Source organism: Empidonax traillii, unplaced genomic scaffold, assembly GCF_003031625.1.
Source record: "Empidonax traillii isolate 1590-97213 ecotype Southwest subspecies unplaced genomic scaffold, ASM303162v1 scaffold560:size1140492, whole genome shotgun sequence".
NCBI lineage: Eukaryota > Metazoa > Chordata > Aves > Passeriformes > Tyrannidae > Empidonax > Empidonax traillii.
Genome location: NW_020955753.1, coordinates 206,800 through 232,213, shown reverse-complemented (window position 1 = coordinate 232,213; position 25,414 = coordinate 206,800). Strand labels below are relative to the sequence as shown.

Sequence of the window (25,414 nt, the reverse complement as noted above, 5' to 3'; positions counted from 1 at the left end):
TAACACTTTGCAAAGCCTTTTATTATAAAAGGGGAGCAAAGCAAGTAGAAAAGGACGGCATGCATTAAAAGACACCAAATCTTTTCACTTGTTCCCAGGGCTCGGACAACAATGCCACTATGAAAATAGCTCTGAGGAGGAAGAGCATGCTGGGTAATGAGATGCAAATGAGCACACCAAGCATCCTACTCTGCCTCAGAGCCTTTGTATCCAGTAGCGCAATAACAACCAGCTTTTGAGCCATGATAGGTTACCACAGAATAGGTTTCACAATGGGCGTGTTTATTATCCTCATGGTTTTCCTCAGCTTGTGGTCAGCAGGATAGTTAAACATGGCATCCATTTTAGTGAGAAGTTGCCTAGATTAAAGCTAACTGAAATAAGAGTGTCACAAGCGTAAAAAAACTCAGTGTGGGACCTTGTGAAGGGAGAAGGGTGTTTTATTTTATTTAACTTGATCTGCAAATAGGTTTTTCTTACTCATGTCCTCTGCACATCAAGGCATATGTATCCAGGTGCTGTGGCCAAGATGACTCTTGTGGGAAACTGAAGTCCTCAGTGTGTCTCTTGGGTTCTTCTTGACTGACAAGGAACTGAGTTTAGAACAAGTCTTTTAAACCATTTAGGAATTAACAGTTACCTTTACATCTCAATTTTCCTTACTTTGGCTTCTGTAAATCATTGCTGATTTTGTTTATCTCATCTTGGATATCTTTAGGGCCGTCATCTGTCTTTCTCTTAGCATGATAGCATAGGTGGTGTACTGGACCCTTGTTGCCCTCCTCCTGTTACCAAGCCACAGGTGTGCTGACAGGTCGATGCTCAGACCTTATCAGAGCCCTGTGCCCAGATGTAAACAACATGTTCCTCAGTCTTATCCTTGGTTTAGCAGTATAGATCATTCTTGCAAACCTGACTTGTTTCTTTTGGTGCTTTCACATGTATCTGTTCCATTCCTGTTTCATCCATACTCATCATAATATTTCTTATAGGGACCTGGACAAAAGGGAGTTAGCTAAGGAGACTTGATTTACTCAGTTGGAAAAAACAAGGACGGAATAGAGGAATAGCTTTGATTGCTGCTTGGGTACACGATTCTAACATGCAGTTCTGAGAGGACCTCAGAGACCCATTTATGTGACCAGGGAGAAGCACAGACATAGACCAAGTCACACGCATGCCCCTTTCAAGTAGTTTGACATTGTTATCTGGGGCAGAGGGTGAGGAAATGGAGTATGAGGACTTGCATGCTAACCAACTGTCAAAATGAGAATTTAAAAATTATAATGGCAAATAAGTGTAGGAGTAGTATTAAAGCAAAACAGCAGTGCTGAGCTTCAGGCAGGAGAAAGTAAAAAGCAAATTGTGGTTATCCCTACAGCTGCAGAACTTCCATCAGCTGCTTGTCACCGCCTCTGAATGCATGTTCTGCTCCAAAAGTAGTCCTTGCAGTAGCAGCACTCCATCCTCATTCATTAAGTGATGGCTGGCCCTTGCTTCTCTGTCATCAGCCCCATTGGTAGCAAAGGCTTGCTTAGCATCCCTGCTTTCAGTTTCCTCTTCTCTGCTGGGATCGATGCCCATTCACATCCTCCCCCAGTGCACATCTCCTTATTCCTCTGTCCCCTCTATACTCTTATTCCAGCCTCATTCTTTTCAGTCAGAGTTATAAATAGATCAGTGTCATGGTTTAACAGCAGCCAGCAGAAATGGTCCGTGGGATGCTGCTGAGACCCTTGACTGAGCAACCAAACATGGGGTCTGCTTCCTGCACTCCATGTGCCTGCACATGTGGAAAGGGCTCACTCTGTGGATCCCACTTCTCCCTTCATTTCAAAGCAAGAGAGAGCTCTTTTAACTAATTCCACTTCTCTTTCTCAGCCAAAGATTCGCTGGTACCCAGGACTCAGTGACAGCTGTCTGATAATGCTGGGGCACTGCACTAGCTTCACAGAGAAAAGCAGCTGCTGTTCCTGTTCTAGTTTTACTGTGTATTTTTGCTGGTTTTTATGTGCTAAGCCACTGAAGTGAGGCTCATAGCTAATACGGTATTTTACCCACTGATAAAAGTTTGTAAATCCCTGCACAAAGAAGCAAAAAAGAGGCAGCTTTTAGAAAATGCTTAGTACTGTTATAGCTGAGCTTTATGATATTGTTAGTTAATAATATCTTATTCTTACAGAAGTCATTTTTTCCTTTATAGATCACAAGGCATTTTACAAAGAATGATACCCATTATCCCAGTTTTATGGGAAGGGAAACTGAAGCACAGAGACATAAAATGTCCCATATGAGGTTACAGACCAAGGCAGAGGGTGAACTGGAAACCAAATAGAGGTGTTTCTTAGGCAGGAGACCACCTTGAGAAGGGCAGCGGATCTTGACAGTGCTGTGAGTTGCACATCATGAAACAGGGCCATATATCTTCTCTATGAGGCTTCTTTCCACAGCTCTGTGTTCTGCCTCCAGATCAGGAAGGTCACCTCACCAATGAATCATTTTTTTATTAGAGATGAAGATGAGATTGACTTGATCTGGCAAATTTGCAGGTAGCACAAGGCACTGCTCTCCCAGCACCGGCTTCACTGAGCTGAAGACGATTGCTGGTCATGAGGAATGAGCACCTTTTTTTTAAACGCATTTGGGAGAAAAGCTGGTGTTGTTTTTCTGTTGTCAAGAACTGTGCTTGGTAGAGGGAAAAATGCAAAATCACTTCTCTTCAAAAGGTAATGAGGGTGTCTAGATTAGAGGGGAAAACTGACAGCTGCGCCCTGCGTACCCTCTGCACCTCCTCCACAATTGAGAAAAGAAAATACCAGGACTTCATCATGCTGTGACCTATACATATTTTATACAAAAGCGTATATTAGAGACTTTTTTATTATTCTTTTTTCTTTCCTTTGTCATAATATGCTAGAGACAGAAATAGAATAATAATTCATGATGTATCCAGGCCCAAAGTTCAGAATATTTGCATAGCCCTTTTCCTCTGAAAGTGACACCACCTACCCCTGCCGCGGATATTATGTAAGTCTTCATTCCTGCAAACAGTGACATTAATTAGCATAAATTATAACTAGAGTCTAGTTAGGCTCAGTCGTCACTTTTGCAAAATTATGAGGCCTTTGTGCACAAAAAAATTAAAGAAAATTGTATAATGATTATGTGTGCTGGTTACTAAGCTAGCCACCAGTTAGATGTATTTATAGCTATTCCTGCCAGTAATAATGATATGCTAATTATAACCCAAATAGAATTCTGTAATTTCTCCCTGAAAATGAAAGCAATGCAGGGGGATGTTAAAATCTGTGCTGAGGCATCGTATTAGCAATTAGGTTTTTAGGCAGCACTGTTCTTTTTAAGGGAAGAAAACAAAAGAAGATATGAATGCTACTTCTTTTGTATTTGTTTGAGCCTAAGAAGTAAAGGATTTGGACTTGAAAACGTTTTTATCCTACAAACCGTGAACTCTTGTGTGAAGTGTTTTAGAAGAGCTAAGCCCCTGTGTGACAGTCCCTCAAGGGCATTTGCTCAGTTGTTCCAGAGCATCACAACCCTAAGAGATGACTCAGGCAACAGTGACAAAGCGGAGAAATTGCTCGTCAGCTGTGCTAGAGGAGCCAGTGCAGCTTGGGCACGTTTAACATTATCAGTCCATTCATTTAAATAATGCAGCAGTGGATGGCAGACTCCGTGTCTGTGCAGTATTAAGGGCAGGTCATGAGGGATCCCTCAGGGTCATAAAATGATCATTTTAGAGTAAGGCTTTCTGGGGTTGCACTTTGAGTTTCATCCCACTTGAGTTCGGGCACTTCATTGAGATGCCTGAAGGTCTCTATGGTCCAAAGTGACCACAGTCACATGGTGACTGTGGTTTGATATAGGAACCTTTGCAGACCTCATCCAGCTGTCCACAGCTAGTTTGGATTTAGCTTTTTCCTGACCAAACCCAGCTCGCTGCCATCACTCCTTTATCAAGTAAGAATAACTATGATAGCTTCCCCTCCAGAAATGTTGAAAGAACTGGCAACCTAATACAGCTCCTGACGCAAGTAACTATTGAGGGGTATTATCAACTCAGAGATTTGAGCCATGCATTTGGGAGATAACAAAATGTCAGTGGTATAGAGCAGGAAGACAGGGTAAAAATATAAGTCTTTAAGTCACAGAACTATTTGTCTGACCTCTGTCAACTGCAAGGCTTTCAAACATGTTTTGAAGGACAGTATAATTAAAACATGAAAATAAGTAGGAAACAAGCTTAAAGTGCTCGTGGGTTTACCAGAAGTAAATCTTATCAGCCTATCTTGATGTCACTAGTAAGATAAATGCTGTTCCAAGAAATACTCTGTGTGTCATCTACGTGGACTTCAGTAATGCATTTGATACGGTTGCACTGCAGAATTTATGAGGTACGAGGACATGGAGATTAATAGTCAAATTGATATGTGCATATGGGTCTGGCTAAAGAGGAAATAAAAATGATGAGTCTTGAATAAGGAATTTGCATGCTGAAGGGCATACATTAACAGATTATCTCAAGTATTGGCTAGGCAAATGATTTGTTCGGTGGTTTCTTCAATTATGCTGGCTTCAAAAGAGGGAGTTTGCTCTCATCCAGAGTTAGCAGACATCATCCAAACTGGAGAGTTTAGGGAAGAAGGGGGGGGGGGGGAAGAAAGAATCTCTGAGAGTTTGAAGAGTAGAACTTAATTAATGGAGTAAACAAAACGGTGTATTTGAGGACTACTACAAGATCTCTGCTCCCTGCCAGGCGCATCCACAGGAATCAGTAGTTAGGCTGCTTTAGTGGGGCTGTGTAGATGTTACTGGAGCACAGTGTTCCCCCTCCATTGGTCTTAGGAGGGGTGAGGGTTGGAACTGCAGTGCAAGAAGGGTAATGGCAAATACATTAGGTGAGAGGAAGCAAATAGATCTTGGCTTGTTTAGTTGATGAAAATGAAGGTGCAAATTTTTCATAAATGCAATCTGTCTGGAAACCGAAGTATTCAACAGTCATGTTCGCAAACAAGCTTCCAGGAGGAATATGTGGCACACAAAACCTGTCCACTCCACAAATGGAGAAGAATATTTAGAAGACCAATGGCTTTGCCTGCAGTTCCTGAGAACTGTGCTGGATAAATTTTGAAGAATGAAGGGGACTCCCTCTGAGTCCCCTGTTCTACAGGCTGAACAGACTGGCACACCATATTGTCACTTTAAATATATTCTAGGAACAAAAAAAGCCAGAATCTGCCTTTAAAGGAAAGCATAATCCACAATCTTCATCGAAGTGAGTGTTTGCTGTGCATTTTGTTCAGAGTTTTTATATTTTCAGCAATAAGCTGATGGAACTCTTAAAGAGAGACAGAAGGGACAACCAGAGGAACAAAAAGGTTTTGCTTCAGCTTCTCCTTTATTTTTTTCAGACATAAGCATGCATTAGAAAACGTAACTGTTTTTAAAAGCAATCATTTTTTATATCTAGCTTGTTTCAAAGAGGTCATTTCACTCTCATTGTCACCTCAGGAAAAACAATAAAGCAGCAGTCCTCCACGTAATTGCACAGGCTCGCCTGGTGGGGTTCTCTTTCTTGTTCAGTGAAGTATCACTCATTTAGATCAGAATACAGTCTTTCTAAATTAGAGGTTTACATGTGTAATTATATAAAATGATATGTTTGTTTACATCTCCAAGTAAAATGTACGTCGTTTTCTATCATTTATCTTTGAAATTCAATTTTGCTTTGTCGATCTCTAATTTATTGCAGGAGATAAATGTGCTGTTAGAGTGTTTACAATGCCTCTCGCAGCCTGTGGGTAATAGAATTACCCTGGTTATTGCTATTCATTTTGACATTTCTACGGTTAGGAATACGGGATAGTTTTACGTTCCTGAATATATGTTGGAAACCCTAATGCTATTTATTGTGGCTGCCCTTTTGTTGTTATCCATCCAAATTCTTGAATTTACTTCCAAAGAGTAGTGGGACAGTTGACAGCTGATGGCTATATTTCTCAGCAGCTGCGCACTCTCTTCTGTGTTCAGTATGTGCGTGGAGGGGCTGTGTTCATACCTTTGTGGGTACGGTTAATAAATATTTGAGATTTCTGATAAACTCATCAGTAAACCCATGAACTCCCATATGAATTTTTGCCAGTTCAGCCTTGGGGCTCTGGTGAGCGAGCAGTGTGTATATCCAGTCAGTGAATTTATGGAACATTCTTGTAAAAACAGTGTTTGTTTTACTTATTATTTTTGTCTGCTTAACTGATTGGGTTAAAAGGCCTGTACTTTCAGCAAACAATCCCAAGGCATTTTTTTCCCATGCAGAACTTTCAAGGGTAACTCTACAGAATTTGATATCTTCTTGTGGTTTTCTTTCTGTATCCTTGTTCCTTACAGTATTTGAGAAAGGCAGATTGGGAAGTGCATCTGCTCTAAGCTGTGACAGGGTAGCATCAGTGTTGCAGGGCACTCAGAGCCTTTTACAGGGCACAAGAACTCTGCAGAGAAAGATATCTAATTCTATATTCTTTTTTCCATTTCAAAATTGTTCTCCTTGAATGTAAGGATCAATATTTTAATAAGGACAAAGTTTCCCTCAGCAACTAGGGACTAGAGAGCTTTGAGATGAGACTTTGGCCAATCCATCCAGACCGCTTCTGTGTGGGTGTCACAGGGCATATATGGCCTTGTGCTGCCTGGCAGTCCTAGGCAAAAACTCTCAGTCCACTGCTAGTGGAAAGGGTGTAAAGCGTGTGACTGCTGTGATTTGGAGCCAGGCAGTATGTTCTGAGGTTATGTTTAAGCCCTGCATAATAACCTGAAGTCCCTATTCATACCTCCAACCCATCCCACACTGGTACTTTCTTAATGAAATGTTTTTTATGAATATACAGAGCAGGGGAAAAAAATCATAATGGATAGTAAAACATGCAGTAAATTGTATTCCTGTCAATCTTTTGTCGGGGAAGGGGAAGATACTACTTTCTTTCTCTCCTTCCTATCTCTATGAAGACACTCAGCCTTCAGCTTAAAACAGAGAAATTTATTTGACTTCTTTTACTTTAGCCTGCTTGTTACCTATCTTATACTCTTTTCATATTTCACCTAAACAAAGTTTGAGAATAAGAAATCAAATAAAAGAGTTCTTCAGGATTTTATTTTTTTTTAAATTATTCTTTATACTATAAAATTTGCAACACTTCCAGAGATAGCAGTAAAATATGCTGTGTCTCCACACCAGATTCTGTTATCTTTTAAGCAGTACTTCAGGAAACAGCTCAGGTAAGGTTATCCATCCACAGGTTGAATGAAAATAATTTAATTTCATAAGGAGAAGGCTATTGAACTCTCCTTGGCTTCACAGCCATATTAGGGAAATTCAATCTGTGTTAGAAAATAGCCTGTGGCAAACTAATTTGTGGTCCCTAAGAGCCATAGTATTGAAAAATATGTGAATTTCTTCTAAGTCAAGGGTCAGTTTAGTTACTATCACACCTTCAGCCGTAAGCTATTCTGGATGTGTAGAGAATAAGCATCAGAATAAGCAAACTCACAGCAGTGTTTCCCTCTGTGTACTACTGTTGAAGCTATCCAGTGCTTCAGGATTTCCTCTGCCATAGGCTTTGCTTTTAACAGCCCTTGATGAATTCTTCTTCTGTGGCTATGTCCATGAATTATTTTGTTTCCAACAAAAATCTCTCAAATAATGCATATATATTGAAAGAATGAATATCAGTAAATAATATAGTTAAATATCCCTCTATAAATATGTGCATTTTAAGATAATTTTTAATATTCAACTTACTCTGTGGACATAAAACGTCACAGACATAAATATACATTGTCAAATATTTGACTGTATATGCAGTATATAAGCATGTATTCGTATAGCATGGTCTATCTACTTCAGCACACACAGAGGTTTTATTTCTGTGAGCACCCTTCTGTGAAACAAGAGAACTAACTGAAGGCAGATCATGGATTATTCAGTTGGAAAATCCTAATTGTCAGTTGACTATTCTAATTCAAGCATTTAAGGCAGAGTTAGTTGGCAGGTTTGCATTTGCCACTCCCCTTTCTGACTGCAAGAACAGAGGCAGTGAATGCCTTGAGTTTTCCAGATCAGAAAACATTGAGAAAATAAAGAAACGCTTCATTTTTCCAGCATATAAATTAAGACTTATGTGCATAATCTACTCTGAATAACTAGTTGATATTTTATTGAATTTTTATTGAATTTTTAAAATAAATATATGATCCTCAGATGACAATCTGGGCTATCATAGTTTTGGTGCTATCTCCTCTGTCTTTGGCTTCACTTTGATCATCATCAAAGTCTAAAAAAAAAATAAAAATAAAGCATTAGTTGAATTGTAACCATTGCTGCTTTTATGTCATGTTCAATAATGTATACAGACACACATACGCATTCATCCACACACACCCGTGGCATTGCTTCTAAGACATGGGATCTATCACCCAAGTTACTGCTTGCTAATAAGTTACATTTCTTCTTTTGCACTCTAGTAGCTGCATACTTTACTAATTGCAAATGCAAAGTAATTCAGGTGGGCTTTGATCCGTTTCACTGAACTCTTCCCTTCTTTAACACATCTCAATGTGCTAAAAGCATTTCCCAAGCATCATTGCTAAGTGTTGCTCAAATGTCTGAGCCCTGATGGCTGGTCATTTGTTTCCAAGATGATGCATTGGCTGAAGATTGTATAGGCTGATGTATTGGCTAAATTGTCAGGATTTCTTTGTGTTCATCCTGTTCTTTCTTTTGTGTCACTATGGCTACAACTAAGCGCTAAGGCAGGTCTGCCTTTTTGCCCACCCTACATCTCTGGTTCTCCCATCCAGATTATAAAGTGATGGGATAAAGAACATTGCCATTTCCTCTCCATCTACATGCTGAATTTCTTTTTACGGGGGAATAATGTGGGAGACAATGATGATCTTACGCAGTGTACCGTGAGGAAGGACGGAGGTAGGATGTTCCACTGTTGGTGTCACTTGGGACTTGTGACCATGTCCTGCAGTGTAATGGGACATGTTGTGAGGGGTGAGATTGTTCACCTTCCAGCATTTCTGAACTCCGTAACAGAAGGGGAACAATAATTATTCATTTATTAAGATGGGGAAAATACTCCAACGGCAAAAGTGGCAGGTATCATAGAAAAGCGAGATACGTAAGAATATATAGTTACCTGCAAGCTGAAATATTGGGTCAAGCAATGTTTTGGACAGTTTATTTATATGGTCTGAGGAACAGATGTGGCAGAATGCAGAGAGAGATATTTTAACTCAGGAAGTCAAAGAAAAGTATGAAATTCTGTGAACATAATGACGTAACCTTGCTTGTGAGCTGATGGTTTCAGTTGAAATAACTTTTCTTTTGAATACAGTTTTCCTCTTCACTTTCATGGATGTTCTCAAAGATAACAGTTATAAATATCTCCATGATGGACCATGATGTTTCCCTAGAAATTTGAGAGAAACCATTTGATAGGTGTGCAGCTTTTGAATCTTGTTAGTGTTTTTGACTGTTTTTTGATAAATGCATGCTACATTTCCCAGCTGGCTTTGGGGAGTTGTCCAGATGGTTGTGTCTATGAGGGCTATGGCACATACTGAAGATAGGCAAAAAAGGAAGGGTCATTTTTTATCACTGTCCCCTTGTGATTTTCTGTCATAAGCAGGAGTGCAACCTAACATAATTTCTGTGGGTTTATTTTTCTGTGAGTTATATTCTTTAGATAATGCCTTTACACCATAACAGATTATGACAATTTAATGGAGCTAGATAAGAACTAAAACTGGGATATGGTCTCTTGTGCAAAGTCAAGTTTCTCTCAGTTGCCCTAGTATCTCAAAAATAATGTTCTACATCCTGCTAAATATTGCTATTACTATGTATCTATGGCATGAAGTACTGAATACAGGAGGGAGGAACACAGCCAGGGTTTTCACAAAACCCAGGAAATTAATTTCTTTGAGATTGGACTGGTAAAGCTGTGACTAGTCTTAGACATAACTGGCAGAGGGGGAGAGGAGTTCAGTTTTGATGATTGCTTTTCAGAATTTCTTGAAATACAGTTTTGTAATCTGAAAGGACCAGATTCATATTCATACCAATACATGACCATAACTAAATAAATGAAGTAACTGACACCTGATTTTGTGTGTAGCCATATTTTAAACAGCAGCATTGTACAGCATGATCTCTTCATAACTTCAGGAATGTATGTGAAAGGGAGCAACCAGGATACTGCAATGAGGCAGGCCATCATGAGTGTCGGATGGGACAGTTCCTCAGAGAACAGGAATATACATATTAACAATTATTTCTATACTTCATTTTAACATCCTAAGGAAACTGCCCAGAATGGCCAATTTTATGTAGAACTGTCGTTAAAGCAAAAACAATCAGTTGTACTGGTTCATCATCACCAAACTTCACAATCAGGTCTGCAGAACTGATGGTGATGGCCTGCTACCTGCCCTTTAGGATCAGCTATTGAGTCCGAGTGCTAAATCTTCTAAGATCTGCTGCATTTGAAATACAGGCAGTTCTGTCTTGGAGATTTTTTATACACTTCTTTTAGAAGGAAATTCAGGTATGAAGGCACTCTTACCATTATTGCAGTCAAAAAGACTCTACTTTGAAAAAAGGAAAACAAAAATCCCTTAGTAATAACAGTAGTTTTGCAAGGAGGTAGAAGAAGTAGTAGCTTTAGTTTTACCAATGAAAGATAAGTACTACTTATTTTGACAGTTTTCATATTCAGTTTCAGATGTTAGCTGTTGCTCTTCAAAAGGAAGATGAATTTGTCTGCCTGATGAAGGTGATGAGCACAGAGACCTTCTATACTTTACACCTAGACATTTCTTGTTTAAGAAGGAAGTAGGTAGAGTTCACAGTGACACATTAGGAAGGAAGGAAGTGGAATGTTATATAAAAATTACAGTATTACTAACTGTGGTTAGGCTGTGCTTGATAAATACCCACAGTGACTATGCATGTGATGAATAGGGATATTTCAAATCTGAAATTTTATTTTATCAATTTATTGGGGCTGAACTTCTTTCATAATTAGGAATTTCTTGCCTGCATCTTTGCATTCTTTCTAGGCATGGGGGAATCTTGTGTGAATGACACAAATTTATCATCTGTGCTGTCATGTCTGTTTAAAACTCCTGCAGTGAGTAGATGTCTCCCATATGGTGTAACTGTTTTGGATACTTACAACTGCTTGATGCATGCAATACCAGTTGTTTTGCTTTTTCAGCTTTTTGCCAGCACCAGGTTCTTCCATGTTATTTTAGTGATGCACCATGATTTCTGTGACCTCCTGTTGGGTGTCACTTCTGTGGTCTGATAGATCTTGTAACGAGTCTAAAATATTGGAAGCAGAGTGCACTTCCCTGTGTTCATTTCATGAACATTACTCAAAGTAATATTTCTCTCCTTCTCACAAAAACAGATAAAGTTTTTCCTCCAGGGAGAAGGTGATAGTGTATGAGCAGTTGCAGCTGTAGAAGCCTTCTGGGACTAAAAGTGTTATGTAGACGTAAGATGCCGTTGATGGGTTTTTTTAAGAATTCAAGGTCACTATGGATTTGTGTTTAGATGCTTGGCTGGTCTGATCAAATAAATAAATAGAGTAGGTAATCCAGGGAGAATTTATTTTCTTGTTTTGCTTGATAATCTTAGAGATGACAAATTCTGGAGTACAATTTGGTCCACTGGCATTGTCTCTAAAATCAGCTTTATCTCTAGGAAAAGTTGATCCCTTTGCTTGTAGGAAACAAGCACATGATGCATTTTCCTATCCAATGTTTTGTATGAGAGAAAACTCAAATCTGCGCTTTCAATCTCTAACAAGAGCAAAATAAAAAAACTAAGCTGTGTTCATAGAAGATATGTATCATTTTTCTTGAGGGAACTTTGGAAGTGTTTCTTTTTCTTTTCTTGGTAGAAATCTCAAAAGAGTTTAATCATTCGTGAAAGTACATTGCTTAAAAAAAAGATATCTTGATCATCCTCGTGTAAAAGGGTACTTTATTTTAAAGACTCAATTTGAGCATGGAACAAATTGATGAAATTGTAGTACAAAACCTTTAATGCATTATAATGATTACATTTGGAAATCATTATGTATACAAGTACTTATTACAGAAATAACCTTCTTTGTCAAGTATTCTTGGCATGGAAGTAATCAGCATCCTATCATCCTAATTGTTTGAGAACTCTGAAATCTTTAATGAGGTTTTTTTACAGAAAGATTTCAGTCAAATGCAAATGATTCATTGAAACCCTTAATTATAAGACAAATAGTTATTTTAGTAATTTTTTTTATTCACTGTAATAAATGTAGCATGTTAACAGTAGATACACAGTTAACTGTTTTTCAGTTACTTTTCTCACAGTATTTTTCATTAAAGAGTCATTGTTACACATAATGGTTGGACTGAGAATCAAATGCTTGATAGATGTCTAGAAATCTGTGTCTAATATAGCTTCAAATAGTTTTTTCCTTTTGAGTGTTTGAAAAATAAATTTGTCTTCGGGTTGATAGAGAGAAATATTTTTCAACAGGTATTGACAATCAAATATCATCCTTTTTTCACAGGTCTGATTACAACAACATCAAGAAAATTGGATCGAGAACAGCAAGCAGAACATTTTTTGGAGGTAAGATTAAGTAGAAAATATATGCTGAATACTTAACTGATTTTTCTAGTTTAAAATCACTTCTTCCTGTTCCAGGAGAGTAGTGTTCTGCCTTCTCTTCATTTATAACAGACTCACATAAAGCCGAGAATCACCTGATTATACAAAAGAAATAGAACATTTTGCTATTCAAAAAGCACAGGAAAAAAAATGAATATACACACTTGTTTTCCTCCTGTAGTCTACTTCAGTTAAGTCTTTTATTGTAGCCCTTAAATTTGGTTTTGTACAGAATGTGAAGAGCAAAGTATTTTTTTCTTAAAAATAGGTCAAATGACCCCAACCCTGTCAGGACTTTTAGTCTCTCAGGTAAACATGCTTGAAGTTTTGCATCTTGAATCTAACATATCAAAATAAACATTTGGATGAAAGCAAACTTTGACCTTCATCACATTCGCTGCATCATCAGAATCAGTGAATTTTTTTCAGCTTTCATGAGCTGGGACTATTAACAACAATTTTCAAATTAAAAATTGCTTTCTAAAAGGAGTGTCAGCCATTCTCTTGGCCCTTGTGATGAATGTTTCTCTTTTTAAGTAGCTCACAAATGTTGGATATGGAGTGATATACTTGTAAACTACTGGTTTTGCCACATGTGTTTTCTCTCACATTGCTGTACATCATGCTGTTTTTTTTTCCTTTGGGTAAAAGATCCTTGACTCTGTCCTCTTGTCTATTTGTGAAATAAGGAATTCTTGATTCCTCTTGGTACAAGTAAAAGAAAGCCATGTTGTCCCACATAATCAATCATCCCTAGGATGATCTTAGGAAATTCTCTATAAATCCATACAAGCTAAAAAACATCTGGACAAAATAGTTCCCAGTGGAATCACTATCTGGCAACAAAATGTAGGAAAATGTACATTTGCATATTGCATATTTATTTTTGTTTGCTAGAAATACTAAATTGTTTTGGTTAGTGGAAAACACTGGAGAGAAAGGTTAATTATTACTGTACAGGTTTGGGTTGTTTCTTTTTTTTTCCTTATAATTCACTGTAGATTCTTACATTTTCATGCCATAAATAAATGGAGGGAAATAAAAGGATTTTTCCCTTTTTAGGATTAGTTGGAAAGTTGGAAAGTTAGTAAAGTAATCGTGTTCCAATAGCTTCAAGCTTTCCAGTTTATACTGTCAGAATAGATCACAAATGGAATGAAAGGGGCACTGATTTTGAAATATATCTATTGATGAGAATCTTAAGTCTTTAAGTCTCTTCTGCTTGGCAGAGCATCCTAGTGGATGACAAGTTAGCCCTGAGCCAGCAGTGTGCCAGTGTTGCCAAGAAGGCCAATGGTGTCCTGAGACACATTAAGAAGGTGTGTGGTCAGCATGGCACAGGAGGTGATCCTCCCCCTCTACTGTGCCCTGCTGAGATCGCATCTGGAGTGTCGTGTCCAGTTCTGGGCTCCCCAGTCCAAGAAAGGCAAGGAACTACTGGAGAGGGTCCTGTGGAGGGCTGCAAAGTCCATGAGAGGACTGGAGCACTTCTCTTACGAGGAAAGCCTGAGGAAGCTGGGTCTTTTTAGCCTCAAGAAGAGAAAACTGAGAGGGAATCTTATCAATGCTTATAAGTATCTTAAGGGCTGGTGTCAAAAGGATGTGACCAGACTCCCTTCAGTGGTGCCCAATGACAGGACCAGGGTCAACATGCACAAACACAGGAAGACCTATTTGAATACAAGGAAAAACTTCTTTTCTGTAAGGGTTGGCAGAGCACTAGAACAGGCAGCCCAGAGGGGTTGTGGAGTCTCTCTCTCTCTGGAAATATTCAAAATGTGCCTGAATGCAATGCTATGCAGCCTGCTCTAGGTGAAGCTGCTTTAGCAGGGAGGTTGGACTAGATGAGCTCCAGAGGTCCCTTCCAACACCAATTGTTCTGTGATTCTGTATTTCTGTGACTTACGTGTTTGCCTCAGAGACCTTAGTGAAACATGCCAAATTCACATTTTCCATAGGATGTAGGGAATTCCCCTACAAATAGGAAAGTGCTACAATTAATAGCAAAAAGAAAAATTTAGTTACTTATAGGAATTTGGCTTTAGTCATTAATACAAGTTAATGTATTCCTTCCCCTGAATTTTATCTGCTTTGCAAAAATAACCATCTGCAAGGTATTGAGGACTGAAGATTTAATACAGGGAAATTTGTGTCATAGGCTGCTCCAAGGCTTGTGAATGGAGAGTAAAGTGGAGGGCAGGCTACTTAGAAGATAAACACTTGAGCAGGGTGTCCTGCAGAAGTGGGGAAACCACATTGTAAAACCCACCTTGGAGCGGTGTTCAGAAAAAGGGAATCAGACTCTAGTAGAGACACAGCCCCAGTGGCCAGATTGATCCTTTGACCAATTGAGCTGGTGATGAAACACTGACCTTTACTGCTTCCTGGGGGGAGCAGTTCCTGCTGCGCATAGGCACATGAGCTGGGATCCAGAGCCAGGCTGGTCAAGCTGTGCTTGCTCTCATGGCAAACTGAGAAACGTTTTCTAAAATGCCTGTCTGTCTCTGTGTAATTAACCCCCTGGGGAGCCTTTAATTGCCCAGACAACCGTGGTCTCCCAGTAGTACAGTGTTTCCCTTCCAGCTTCATTTTATACCCTTCTTCCAGGAGTTTGTCTGATGTAAAAGAGAGCAAACTTGGCTCCCTGTGAAAAGCTCTGATTAGCACTTGATCTAGCAACCCTTGCTCCCCTTTGACCAGCGCGTGTGTGGGGCACTGACTGACTTTTCCTAGATACAACTTTTTAATTATTTTTAATAAGCATGCCTCTTGCCTACCTGCATTTGACAGAGACACTGTACCCTGTAGGTACCTGCCAGTACTTACGTACGAAATTTCATTACTTACAGTATTTCCCCCTCTTTCAGAGAAGTGTTTAGAAAAATGAAGTGAAATAAGATGGCAGATGTTAGTTATTGGTGTTGTATTTGGTGCCAGTGCTTGTTTCCACTGCCTATCACAGCCGTCTGTGATGGCTTAGAGCTGCTCTTCTGGAGTTATCTGTTCCTGTCCGTACCAGAGGAAATATGAATGACCAGCAAGGGCAGGATGTATATTTTTAGGGCTGCCATGCTTAGGAAAGGAGAATCTAAGTGATTTCCTTTGTAAGTACACAAGAATTCTGTTGCAAACTTAAGTATTGAGGCCCAGGTCAGATGTGCAACTCTTCTTCCTTCCTCCTTTCATTTTCTTATTTGGATACATGATATATGGACCTGTGTCCACATGGATTTTTTAATGGTACCTGGAGGCTGCTGTCACAGGGCTCCAACTTATCAAAGAATATGTCCCAAAGTGAGGGCAGAAATGTATCTGGACCCTGATCCAAAAGGTGCATGAGGAAGTCAGAAATTGAGTCCACTTTATAATAATTGAGATTTTCTGGGGTTTTTGGTGATATTGTTTGAGGATTTTTTGAATTTTTTTTTAACTTTGGCATTTTGTGAAGAGAAGAACAAGTAGTATTTCTTCTCTCAGATTTTGCATTGGTTCTGACATTGTAAATGCTTTTTTTCTTAAGTTCTTAACTTGGGGGCTTAATTTTTTTGACACATTTGTAATGTCCTCCAAAGCTTCAGGTTTTATTCAATGCTTGCCATCAGGTAGAATTTTTCTGCTTAGTTTTAAACTGGGTGTTACTGGATTTTATACAGGATGGTCTCTTTCTTTAGTGGATTCTTATTAATGGAATGGTTCTGCCTGAAATTGGAGGAAAATGACCACTTGATTACATTACTTTCTCACATGAAGCAAGCCAGTAGCATTTTTTCTATTTCACAGACTTTCTCAAAGATTTTGTATTTGGGGTGAAGTGTTTAAGTATCCATCTGAAAGAAGAAAGGTAATCCTGAGAGTTACCTGCTTGCTTCACAAGTAAATGAAAAGACGAATGTATTTCCCAGTGAGGTGCAACTTTCAGATGATTTTCTTTATTCTCCTTAAAAAATTGAACACGTAATTCTCTTCTTTCCTTCTTTTTCATCCTCCTTCTTCTGGATATGACTTGTCTTCTGATAATTTCTCTGCTAACAACTTCCCTTTTTCTACTCTTGTATTATGCTGATTTTACTAAAAAGAGGAAGCTAGAAGTGGAGAATATTAGTGGAGTTTGAGCTGTGGAAAAAAGCACAAAAAATAGTCTGGCTGGTTTTTTCTACCTACATTTTTTGTACATGCCTTCTAATCCTGATCTGACAGCTTTACAAACTCTTAGTTATTTTGCTACGTGATTTTATGCAAACAGCTGCTGGAGAGATGGAGATATGATAATAAGCAGAAAAAATTAAACCATTTCAGGCAGAATCTGCACCCTTGTGTGGTGTTGGTTGATTTTGAGATGTCCAGAATATGAATAGGCCCTGGTCTGCTTTCCAGTGTACATGACAGCTTCATGGGAGAGGATTGTTGAATCCAGGCTACACTTCATTGACTTGCACATTCAGCCTGGAAAGTGCATCTGAGCACATGCTTTCTCACCCTGAGAAGTTTTTGAATACACTGTAGCAGATGCTTTGTTACATCCAGCACAGAAAGCCTCTGCAAAACACACCCGCCGCTGAGGAGTTCATCTTGCTGGAAGTTACTGGGGCAAGACCTGTGTTTAGCAAAAGAACTACGCAAAAGAGTTAAAGACTGGTGTGAAATTCTAGCAACAGTCTTTGAAACTTTATGATGGAAGGGATGGATTATCAATAGTTAGACATGACCTCGGCATCCTTTTGGAAGCAATATATTTTAAACTGGTGCTTTTAAAGTGCTGAGGCTATTTAGTTTCTCCTTGATAAGCACATGTGGTGCAGGCTCTTAGGTCATTTAAGCAGTTTTGAAAACTTTATCCATAGTATATCTTTATTCCTCCAAACTACGTTTAAATTTACCACTGTAGATTCACCCAGAAATTATCTTTTAACATTTGTCCTGGTGGAAAACTTGTCTGTTCAAAATGTCTCTAAAGAATAAAAGTAGTTGTTAATAAGCATAGTCAGAACTTTAAATCTCTTCTGAAGTGACAAAGAAACTGAAGGCAATGGGTTTAAAAATAGTGTTACTGCAGCCTTAGCCTTTCAAGGTCCAAGTCATGTACCCTAATTAATGAGGAGGAGAAGTGGGACTAGAGCATTGGCTTAGTGCAGCTAATTTTTAGCCAACTTAGTGCTGTGAGAATAGTAACATGCCTCTCAAGTGCCTTGCTTTTGTCACAAATCAATATATACAAGCTTCATCAGTCTTCCTGCTGTGGTACTTGAGCAGAGCTCTGAAAACGATGTCAGTAACAGTGCAAGGGGTTGTAATAAAGATAAATTGCTAAATCTGATGTGAGTGTCAAAATACATGGGCTGGATGAAGCATATTGGTTTCTGTTTACTGTAAGTACACTAAGGGTACAATAAACTGTGTTACATGGTATGTATTTATATGCAGTAATTAGAGGGTAGCATAATCATCTGCTGTAATTGAAGCCTTCTAAAAAGAATTCGATTTTCCACTCATTTAATGGGAAATGGTAAATGTGAGGGGAATAGTGATAGAAGGATAATAATTTAATTTGCTTGGAATTTGGTCGGGAATATCACAGTGGAAGTCACTGCTGGAAACTTTATGACCGTAGTTTGCAGGGGAGAAGGAGTGTAAAAACTCAAAAAGTGACATTTAAAAATAGCACTACCTCTCAGTTCTTCCCACAAACACCACACTGGTAGTTCAGCTTTGGACTGGTGCTGTGTTCTCCGCCATCCTCCTCTTTTCTTCCAGCATCTCCCACACAAGAACTTAACAAATTTAACTTTGTTTTGCTGTTGAGCCTGCTCAGTTAGGCTGTAGCCTTTGCTAGTGGTGATGCCTGAAGTCAGTGGTCCTTTGTGAGAAACTGCAGCATTTTCTGAAGAATATAGGCAGCCGTGTGGCAATATGCTCATGTATATTTTTACAGGAGAAGTACAAAAGTTGAAGTTCATTGGGTTTATGTAGCTGAATAGTGCTGTACAGAACACTGATTGCTTAAATCCTGGATTACGAATCTGTGTAAGCATTTGTTTCATGGTTCTTTAGCATTGCCCACATTTGGCAGAGAAAGCTGCATTTTTTCTCAGTGACATGCTGGTGATGGTGTAAAAATGAGGCAGTGTGTCTGATCGAACATTTTGTCTGAGGTTTAAATGGTTCCAAAAGCACATGCCTTTCCCGTTTTAACATTGAAGCCTACCAGAAGATGCAAGGGAAATTTAAAAAAAATAGGTAAACATCCTTATTTCCAACTTGAGCTTGAAAAGTATTATTGCCTGTGCTGGCTGGAAATAAGAGAATTATTTTAATTATTTCTAAGACACCTGAAAATGTTTCTAGTTGAACAGTTCGTATGTAGAGGCAACTTTCTAAAAAGACAAAGATGTATCATGTCCACTCCACGTGATGAACTTCAATGTCAACTCCGAAGTTACAGGAAAAACAAAAAGGAAAAAAGTAAAAAAAGGGGAAAAGAAGAAAAAGGCAGGGGAGCCAGAAAGGGAAGAAAATAAGCAGTTCTATTGAAAATTAAAAACATGTTCATCTCATACAAGCTCTCCTGGGTTTATCAGCAGAGGAGAAAGCTGCCTGTTGGACAGGTCAGTGTGGTACCAGATCTAGCAGAGACACGAGTTCTGGGCTTACGAGGCACACACTGAGCTCACTCACTCCACACTACAGATTTCCATCCTGTACCCCATGTTCCTCTGCATCACTGTTCTAGAGATGCATGGGCTGCACTTGCCCCACCTCACCTTCCCCTCCAGATACTTTCTTTTTTTCTGTCATGCTGCTCTTTTCAGAAATAGCCACCAACTTTCCAAAGGCAGGAGATAACTGGAGATTAAAACTCTCTTTCAGAGGCAGATTTGCATATGACATTGCACACTGCTTCTCGTGTGTATTCAGGTAGAAAGTCTTACACAGCAAAATATGGGTGAAGTCCTGGTGTGACTCATCTGTCTGCAGTGATGAGTGGTCTCCTCAGCTAGACGGCTGTCTCTAACTTATGTGATCTAGTAAGATGAAGAATTATCAAGTGCATAACTGAAAATATTGCTAGTTCAGTTGTTAAATGAGCGGTCTCTGTGCAAGAGATATGAACAGAAATTTTAAACTGCAAAATAATTAAGGCATGGCATTTTTACAGATTATTCTCTTTTCTTTGGTTTCTTCAAATTTCAATGGTTCCCAGATGTCCCTTTATTTTAGATAGCATCTTGAGAAGTAACACAAATGACAAAGCGTAAGCATTGGGAAAACCGAGTTTAGTAACTTTTATTCATGCATCTGGAATTTTAATTTTGTTTTCATATTAAATAAGAAAAAACTTTCTATAAATTTATAATAATGAGGCAAATTAAGTTTGGATCAAAAAAAAAAAAAAGAACTGTGTGTTTAAAGGCCTTAATATTCTATATTACATTTAGATAGCCATTGGGAAATGTGCCCACAACTCTGATGACACAATCTATATACCAAAGGAAAGGGGCAAGAATGGGTCTGTATATATCAAATACTAGTGATGGCCCTCAGCTAATTTCAGTTACTCAATGAAACACCAATAGTCTTGAGAGACTAGATGTGCAAAGAATGTCTGTGACATTTCCACAGAATTTGTAGACTGTTAAGTAAACCCTGACCATGCTTTGTTTGCTTTTTTGCCTTGTGCTAGTGGTTGATTTCAGTCTTTATTTTTTCACTAATATTAACCTCATTCTTTTAAATTTCTCAAGATTAGATTTATTTTCTTAAGAATGCTTTCAACATGCTAACACCAGAATGATGTCAAGGACAGACATGCTACTGACAGTTCCATCAGTGCATCATTTATATCATAGTGTCTGATTCTGGCCTCTCTTGGAGAGTGTTTAAGCCGTTCAGTACTGATACAGTATGGAACTTCTTACCTGTCAAGATTTTGGTCCAGTGTTAAAAATCTCACACTTTTTTAGGTTAATACATTTTATTGATTCAGGATATCAATAGCAATGAAGAAAAGCAGTCCTCTTTTCTATCTTTAATGAGCTTCCTATATCAAAAATCTTCATAACTCATTACGCAAAATGTTGGGTTTTTGTTACGAGTGCTTGACAATGATAGAAATTAGTTGAATAGCTTATAGACCTTTTCTATATGCACTGTAGGCTTGTGTTAATTTTTTTGCATATTAAAATAAGAAAGCACAGCTCATTTATTATTAATTCCCTCCTTTCCTCATGGAAAACATTTGATTTTTCCAGTTCATCAATATATATGATGAGAGATTCATCATCTACAGTGGAATACTGCCCCCAGTATATTTTTCACAAAATCATGTTTCACTGGACAGTGAGTCTGCTAGAAATGGGCAGGGAACATTTGATATTATGATCCAGGTTAGAAAACCTACTAACTATTTAGATAAGAAGTTGGCGCAGTATAAAGATACAGATGATTTTGCAGGTACTCATTCAGGTTCATATTGTGTAGAGCACGGCAAGATCAGAGTCATCCAGAACTGGGGCTTAGATTCACACACTGTGTCTGCCATGTCTGTTGTGTCTCATTAGAAAAATCACTTTTCTGATTGCCTAGAGATTTGCCTTAGTCAAGAGACAATTTGCATATATCTGGCATTTGCAGAGTTGAGGGAGCTTGTTTTACACATTTCATGAATCACTGACCTGAACCACTGGGTCATGGAATGAAGAAATGAATACCCGCAAAGCACAGCACTGTCGGCTTTTTCATGCTGGGTGTCAAATGCCTCTTTTAGGATTTTCTTGTGGACCCACAGCGTTCTAGTAGAAGGTCTTGGCTCTAAGCACCTCATGCTATGGAAGCATGGAAGGAGATACTCAGCGTATAGGCTTTGTGTGCTGTCTTATCAGGCATTTTCCATGTCTTCTGAAGGCATAACAGAGAAGATGGACTTGTGCCAGGAAGGAAATTCAGCCTGCAGGCTACCACCCTGCAAGGTTCCAGTAATCTCCAGGGAACCTAGAGAAGTAACAGCATTTTCTTGACCCTCTGGACCTAATTAAAATCTCACTGGACTCAGCATCATGCAGTTGTGCAAGGAAGTTTCCGTATGATTAACTAGCATTATATTAAGACGTATGTGGAGAGGGGACAGTATTATACTGGGAGCTAGTTCAATTCCTTTGCTTACCCTGAGTGGTGTGCTTAGTCTGGCTTCAGCAGCAGTGATTTTCCTAAAGTTATCACCAATAAATCCCCAGGATGAGAGAATTAGATATTGGTGCCCATGGCTGCATTTCCCCGGGTGAAATGGTGAGTAAACACATGAGAGTAAAGCAATTTAAATCACACCCAACACCTCTTTCTTATGTTCTGTTTGCAGAACTACAAGATGGCAGAACATTACGTCAATGCAAATGAGTGGAAAAGTATTATTAAAATACCAAATATTATTGCATACTTTGAAAAATTAGGTTTGCACCCAAGTGTTAAATGCTGTTGAAACAGAGGGATATATTAGTGGTCTTCCCTCTTGTTTTATAAATCATTCCTCATGCTAAGCTTGTGTAGGCAAATTCCGTGGTTAATCTATACCAAGCTTTTCTTTTCAGTTAGGATTTAGAAGTTTGGTCTAATGTTGCTTTCTCACTGAAGGATTAGCTCACAGATTAGCTCAAGGCTAACAGGTTTTTTCTTCATTGTATGGTTCTTAAGATCTGTAGCTCTCTTTTTTTATGGGCTGGAGCCCACCTACCAGGCCCAAATTGGTTGGATATACCCTTTCAGGGTATCTTCTTTGCCAGGCTCCATGCTTGGTGAAACAAAGAGTCATTGTGCATTTGCTAAATCTTCACATTTGTTTTATGAATGTACCAATGTTTTAATCTTCTGCAGGAGCAGCAGGAAATCTTTCACGTGATTTGAATCTATTTTGGATGTGCAAAGCCTTTGCGGTACCTGAAGCATGTCTGCTTTAGTGCTGTATCATGTTATTTGTAGCATGTGTAATACCCATCAGCTGCCAGGCTGTTAATTTAGGTCTGTAATGTTTGAGCGCAGACACTTGCATCCACACACACACATTTTGCAGACATTCCATTTTTCTGCCTTCACAACTAAGACCAAGGTAAGAGCTGCATTTAAGGAGGGGGAGCATCTTCTTCTTCAGTTAGGAATACACTGCTTCTGTACTAAAATTCTTTCTGAGTACCAGAAATCCTAGTGTGCCTTTTAATTAATTCATCATTTAGAAACATGTCCTTAAGTTTTGCATCCATTTGTCCTTCCTCCCAGGGTGATCTGTACTCAACTGTTCAGAATTCATGCTTGTTATTCCTAAAAAAAGTTAATTCTGGAATATTTTCACAGTGACTTCACTTTCTACCACCATTATACACACCAAATCCAAGTGTCCTACAATACGTCGTGTAGGGATCCCAGCACTAAATATCCAATTCCTTTGGTTTGAGTGGGCTTTCGGTTGGTTTGAGATGTGCTCTTTGATCGTGGGCTGTTGCAGTGTCCATGGAGTCTGACTGGAGATGGTTCCCAGGACACCCACAGTCTTAAGTCCTTTCCTGGATCATCTTCACTTGTGAGCTGTTTGGTTTACAGGCAGCCTCTCCACATAGGAAAAAAATGGAACAACTCTTTCCTTTTGCACGTTCTTTTAGATTTTACTATCTTCCTTACAGCTGTATTTTTTGCCATCATGGAAAAGGTAACCTTTATTCTTGAGGTCCAATCCCTTCAGTCATATTGTCAATACAGAATAACATAATCTAGGTTTTGTCAGTGCTTTGCCCTCTGATTATTTTTTTTTCTGTCTTCGCATTGTTAGTGCTCTTATTATCCAGTATTTTATAATTTCCAGTACTGGTGATATATTAAGAACTCTTCATTCCATAAACCTGTCCCTACCAGTCCGTGTACGTGGTGAGAACCTTTTCCTAGTACACGTTGAATACATGGAGTTTTGTCTCATCACATCTCACAGTCTTCTCACTTAACCTGTGACGTCTTTCTGTATTTGCCCTCTTTATCTGATCTTTCATATTCCCAGATCACCACACTGTACCTTCACCATATAATCCTCAAACTTTCATCTTTAACAGAAAAGTCATACTGGAAAGACTACAAAAAATGTCAAGGAAAAGTTTGAAAAAAATAGGGGGTTTTGATTTTTCTTTTAATTTTAAAAATAATCTGTCATGGCAAAAGTGCATCATTGTGTGAAATGTGCTGAAATAAGATTGGAGTATTCAGCATAATTTGTAACATGACACAAAGTATTTACTAGGCACCTTGAGATAAGAAAATCTCTAATCGGGTTGAGAATCACTTTAGTAAGCATAATTGACACTTTTTTACCTCCCTAAATATATTATCATGGAACATAAGAATCCTAATGTTTTTCTTATCCGACTTCAGCTTGAGAATAATCAGAGACCAAATAGTTATTTTGCCTTTTATGGAGATATGATTTAAACAGAAAAGTAGAAAGGCCCTGAAGCATCAAGTGCTATGAGATCTGTCCTCAAAAACAGTAATTTTCTTTTCACAGCCTAACAAATTTCAGTTGACAGGAAACAGATTAATCTCCTCATTCTCAAATGTAATATTGCTGTTTGCTAATCTCTCATGATACAGAGACACTGAAAATGTTATCATAGCAGTCCTAGAGTACATTTTATGGTTTGGCAAAAAATAGTACTTTCTTTGGCAATGACTAAATATTCAAAAGCACGCATTAGAATGAATACTTGAGAGCAAAAATGTCAGAATCAAAATAATGAGTTATTTTTTCTCACATTCCCTGGGAAAGTAAAAAATACAAATATTACTAATAGCAGTCTGTCAATTTATGGCTTTGAATTTTCTGAGATCCAGCATATTGTCTTTAATCCAGATACCAGTAAATAATTTAATATTTTCTGTCATAACCTCAAATGTATTTGATTTTCCCTTTGAATCTTGTTTCCTTCCACTATCCTACCAGATAATTTTTAAAGTGTTGTAAAAAATAAAATTAAAAAAAAGTATTCTTAACCCTCAATGCCAAACAGGTTTTTTTAAGACTTTATTGAAAAAAACAGGGAGAATATAAACACATGGTTTTATACTACCACACTTTTTAAAAAATACAGCACATGACCGCAGTTTAAAAAACACAAGTCATAAGTTTTAGACCACACATTTTAGCTCAGAAGAGATAATGCTTTATTATCTGATGCATCAAAGTCTGCCGAAATGGCGTGGTCTCTGCTGACCTCTGAGAGAGGCAGAGGGCAGTGAGAAGAGTGCTTTAGCTTGGTCTTAAAAAACCTTAATGTACAAGCAAAGGAATCAAAATATTAACTGACACAGGAGATTCATTTGCATGCACTCTTTATCCTCCTGACCAAAAACCCTGTTGTTCAAATGGAACTGCACAAACTCTGTCTGAATAACTCTCTATAAACATACAGACATACATTTGTGGGATTCAGTTGAATACTAAAGCCCAGGTTTTGTCTTTTTTTCACTGGCATTTACAAGTATACGTACAGTAAAGGATCTTTCACTATTTTTGTTGCAATTCACTAGATACCACCCGAGTCTTCACTTCAGCACCTCAGCAAGGGACTGGCATTTAAAAAGTAAAATAATATTTTCTTTATATGCCTTCTCTTCAGACATTCAGTCCTCAATATCCGACTCACA

General features: G+C 38.5%; 1 protein-coding gene across 8 annotated transcripts in view; it reads left to right on the top strand.

The window, feature by feature from the left end:
- FAT3 (FAT atypical cadherin 3) overlaps positions 1–25,414 on the top strand; it is a 412,789-nt gene that overhangs the window by 267,505 nt on the left and 119,870 nt on the right. For all 8 annotated transcript variants that reach the window (XM_027897770.1, XM_027897769.1, XM_027897771.1 and 5 more), the window contains exon 4: positions 12,645–12,706. In XM_027897770.1, the coding sequence (XP_027753571.1) occupies positions 12,645–12,706 (62 nt within the window). The remainder of the gene's footprint in view (positions 1–12,644; positions 12,707–25,414) is intronic.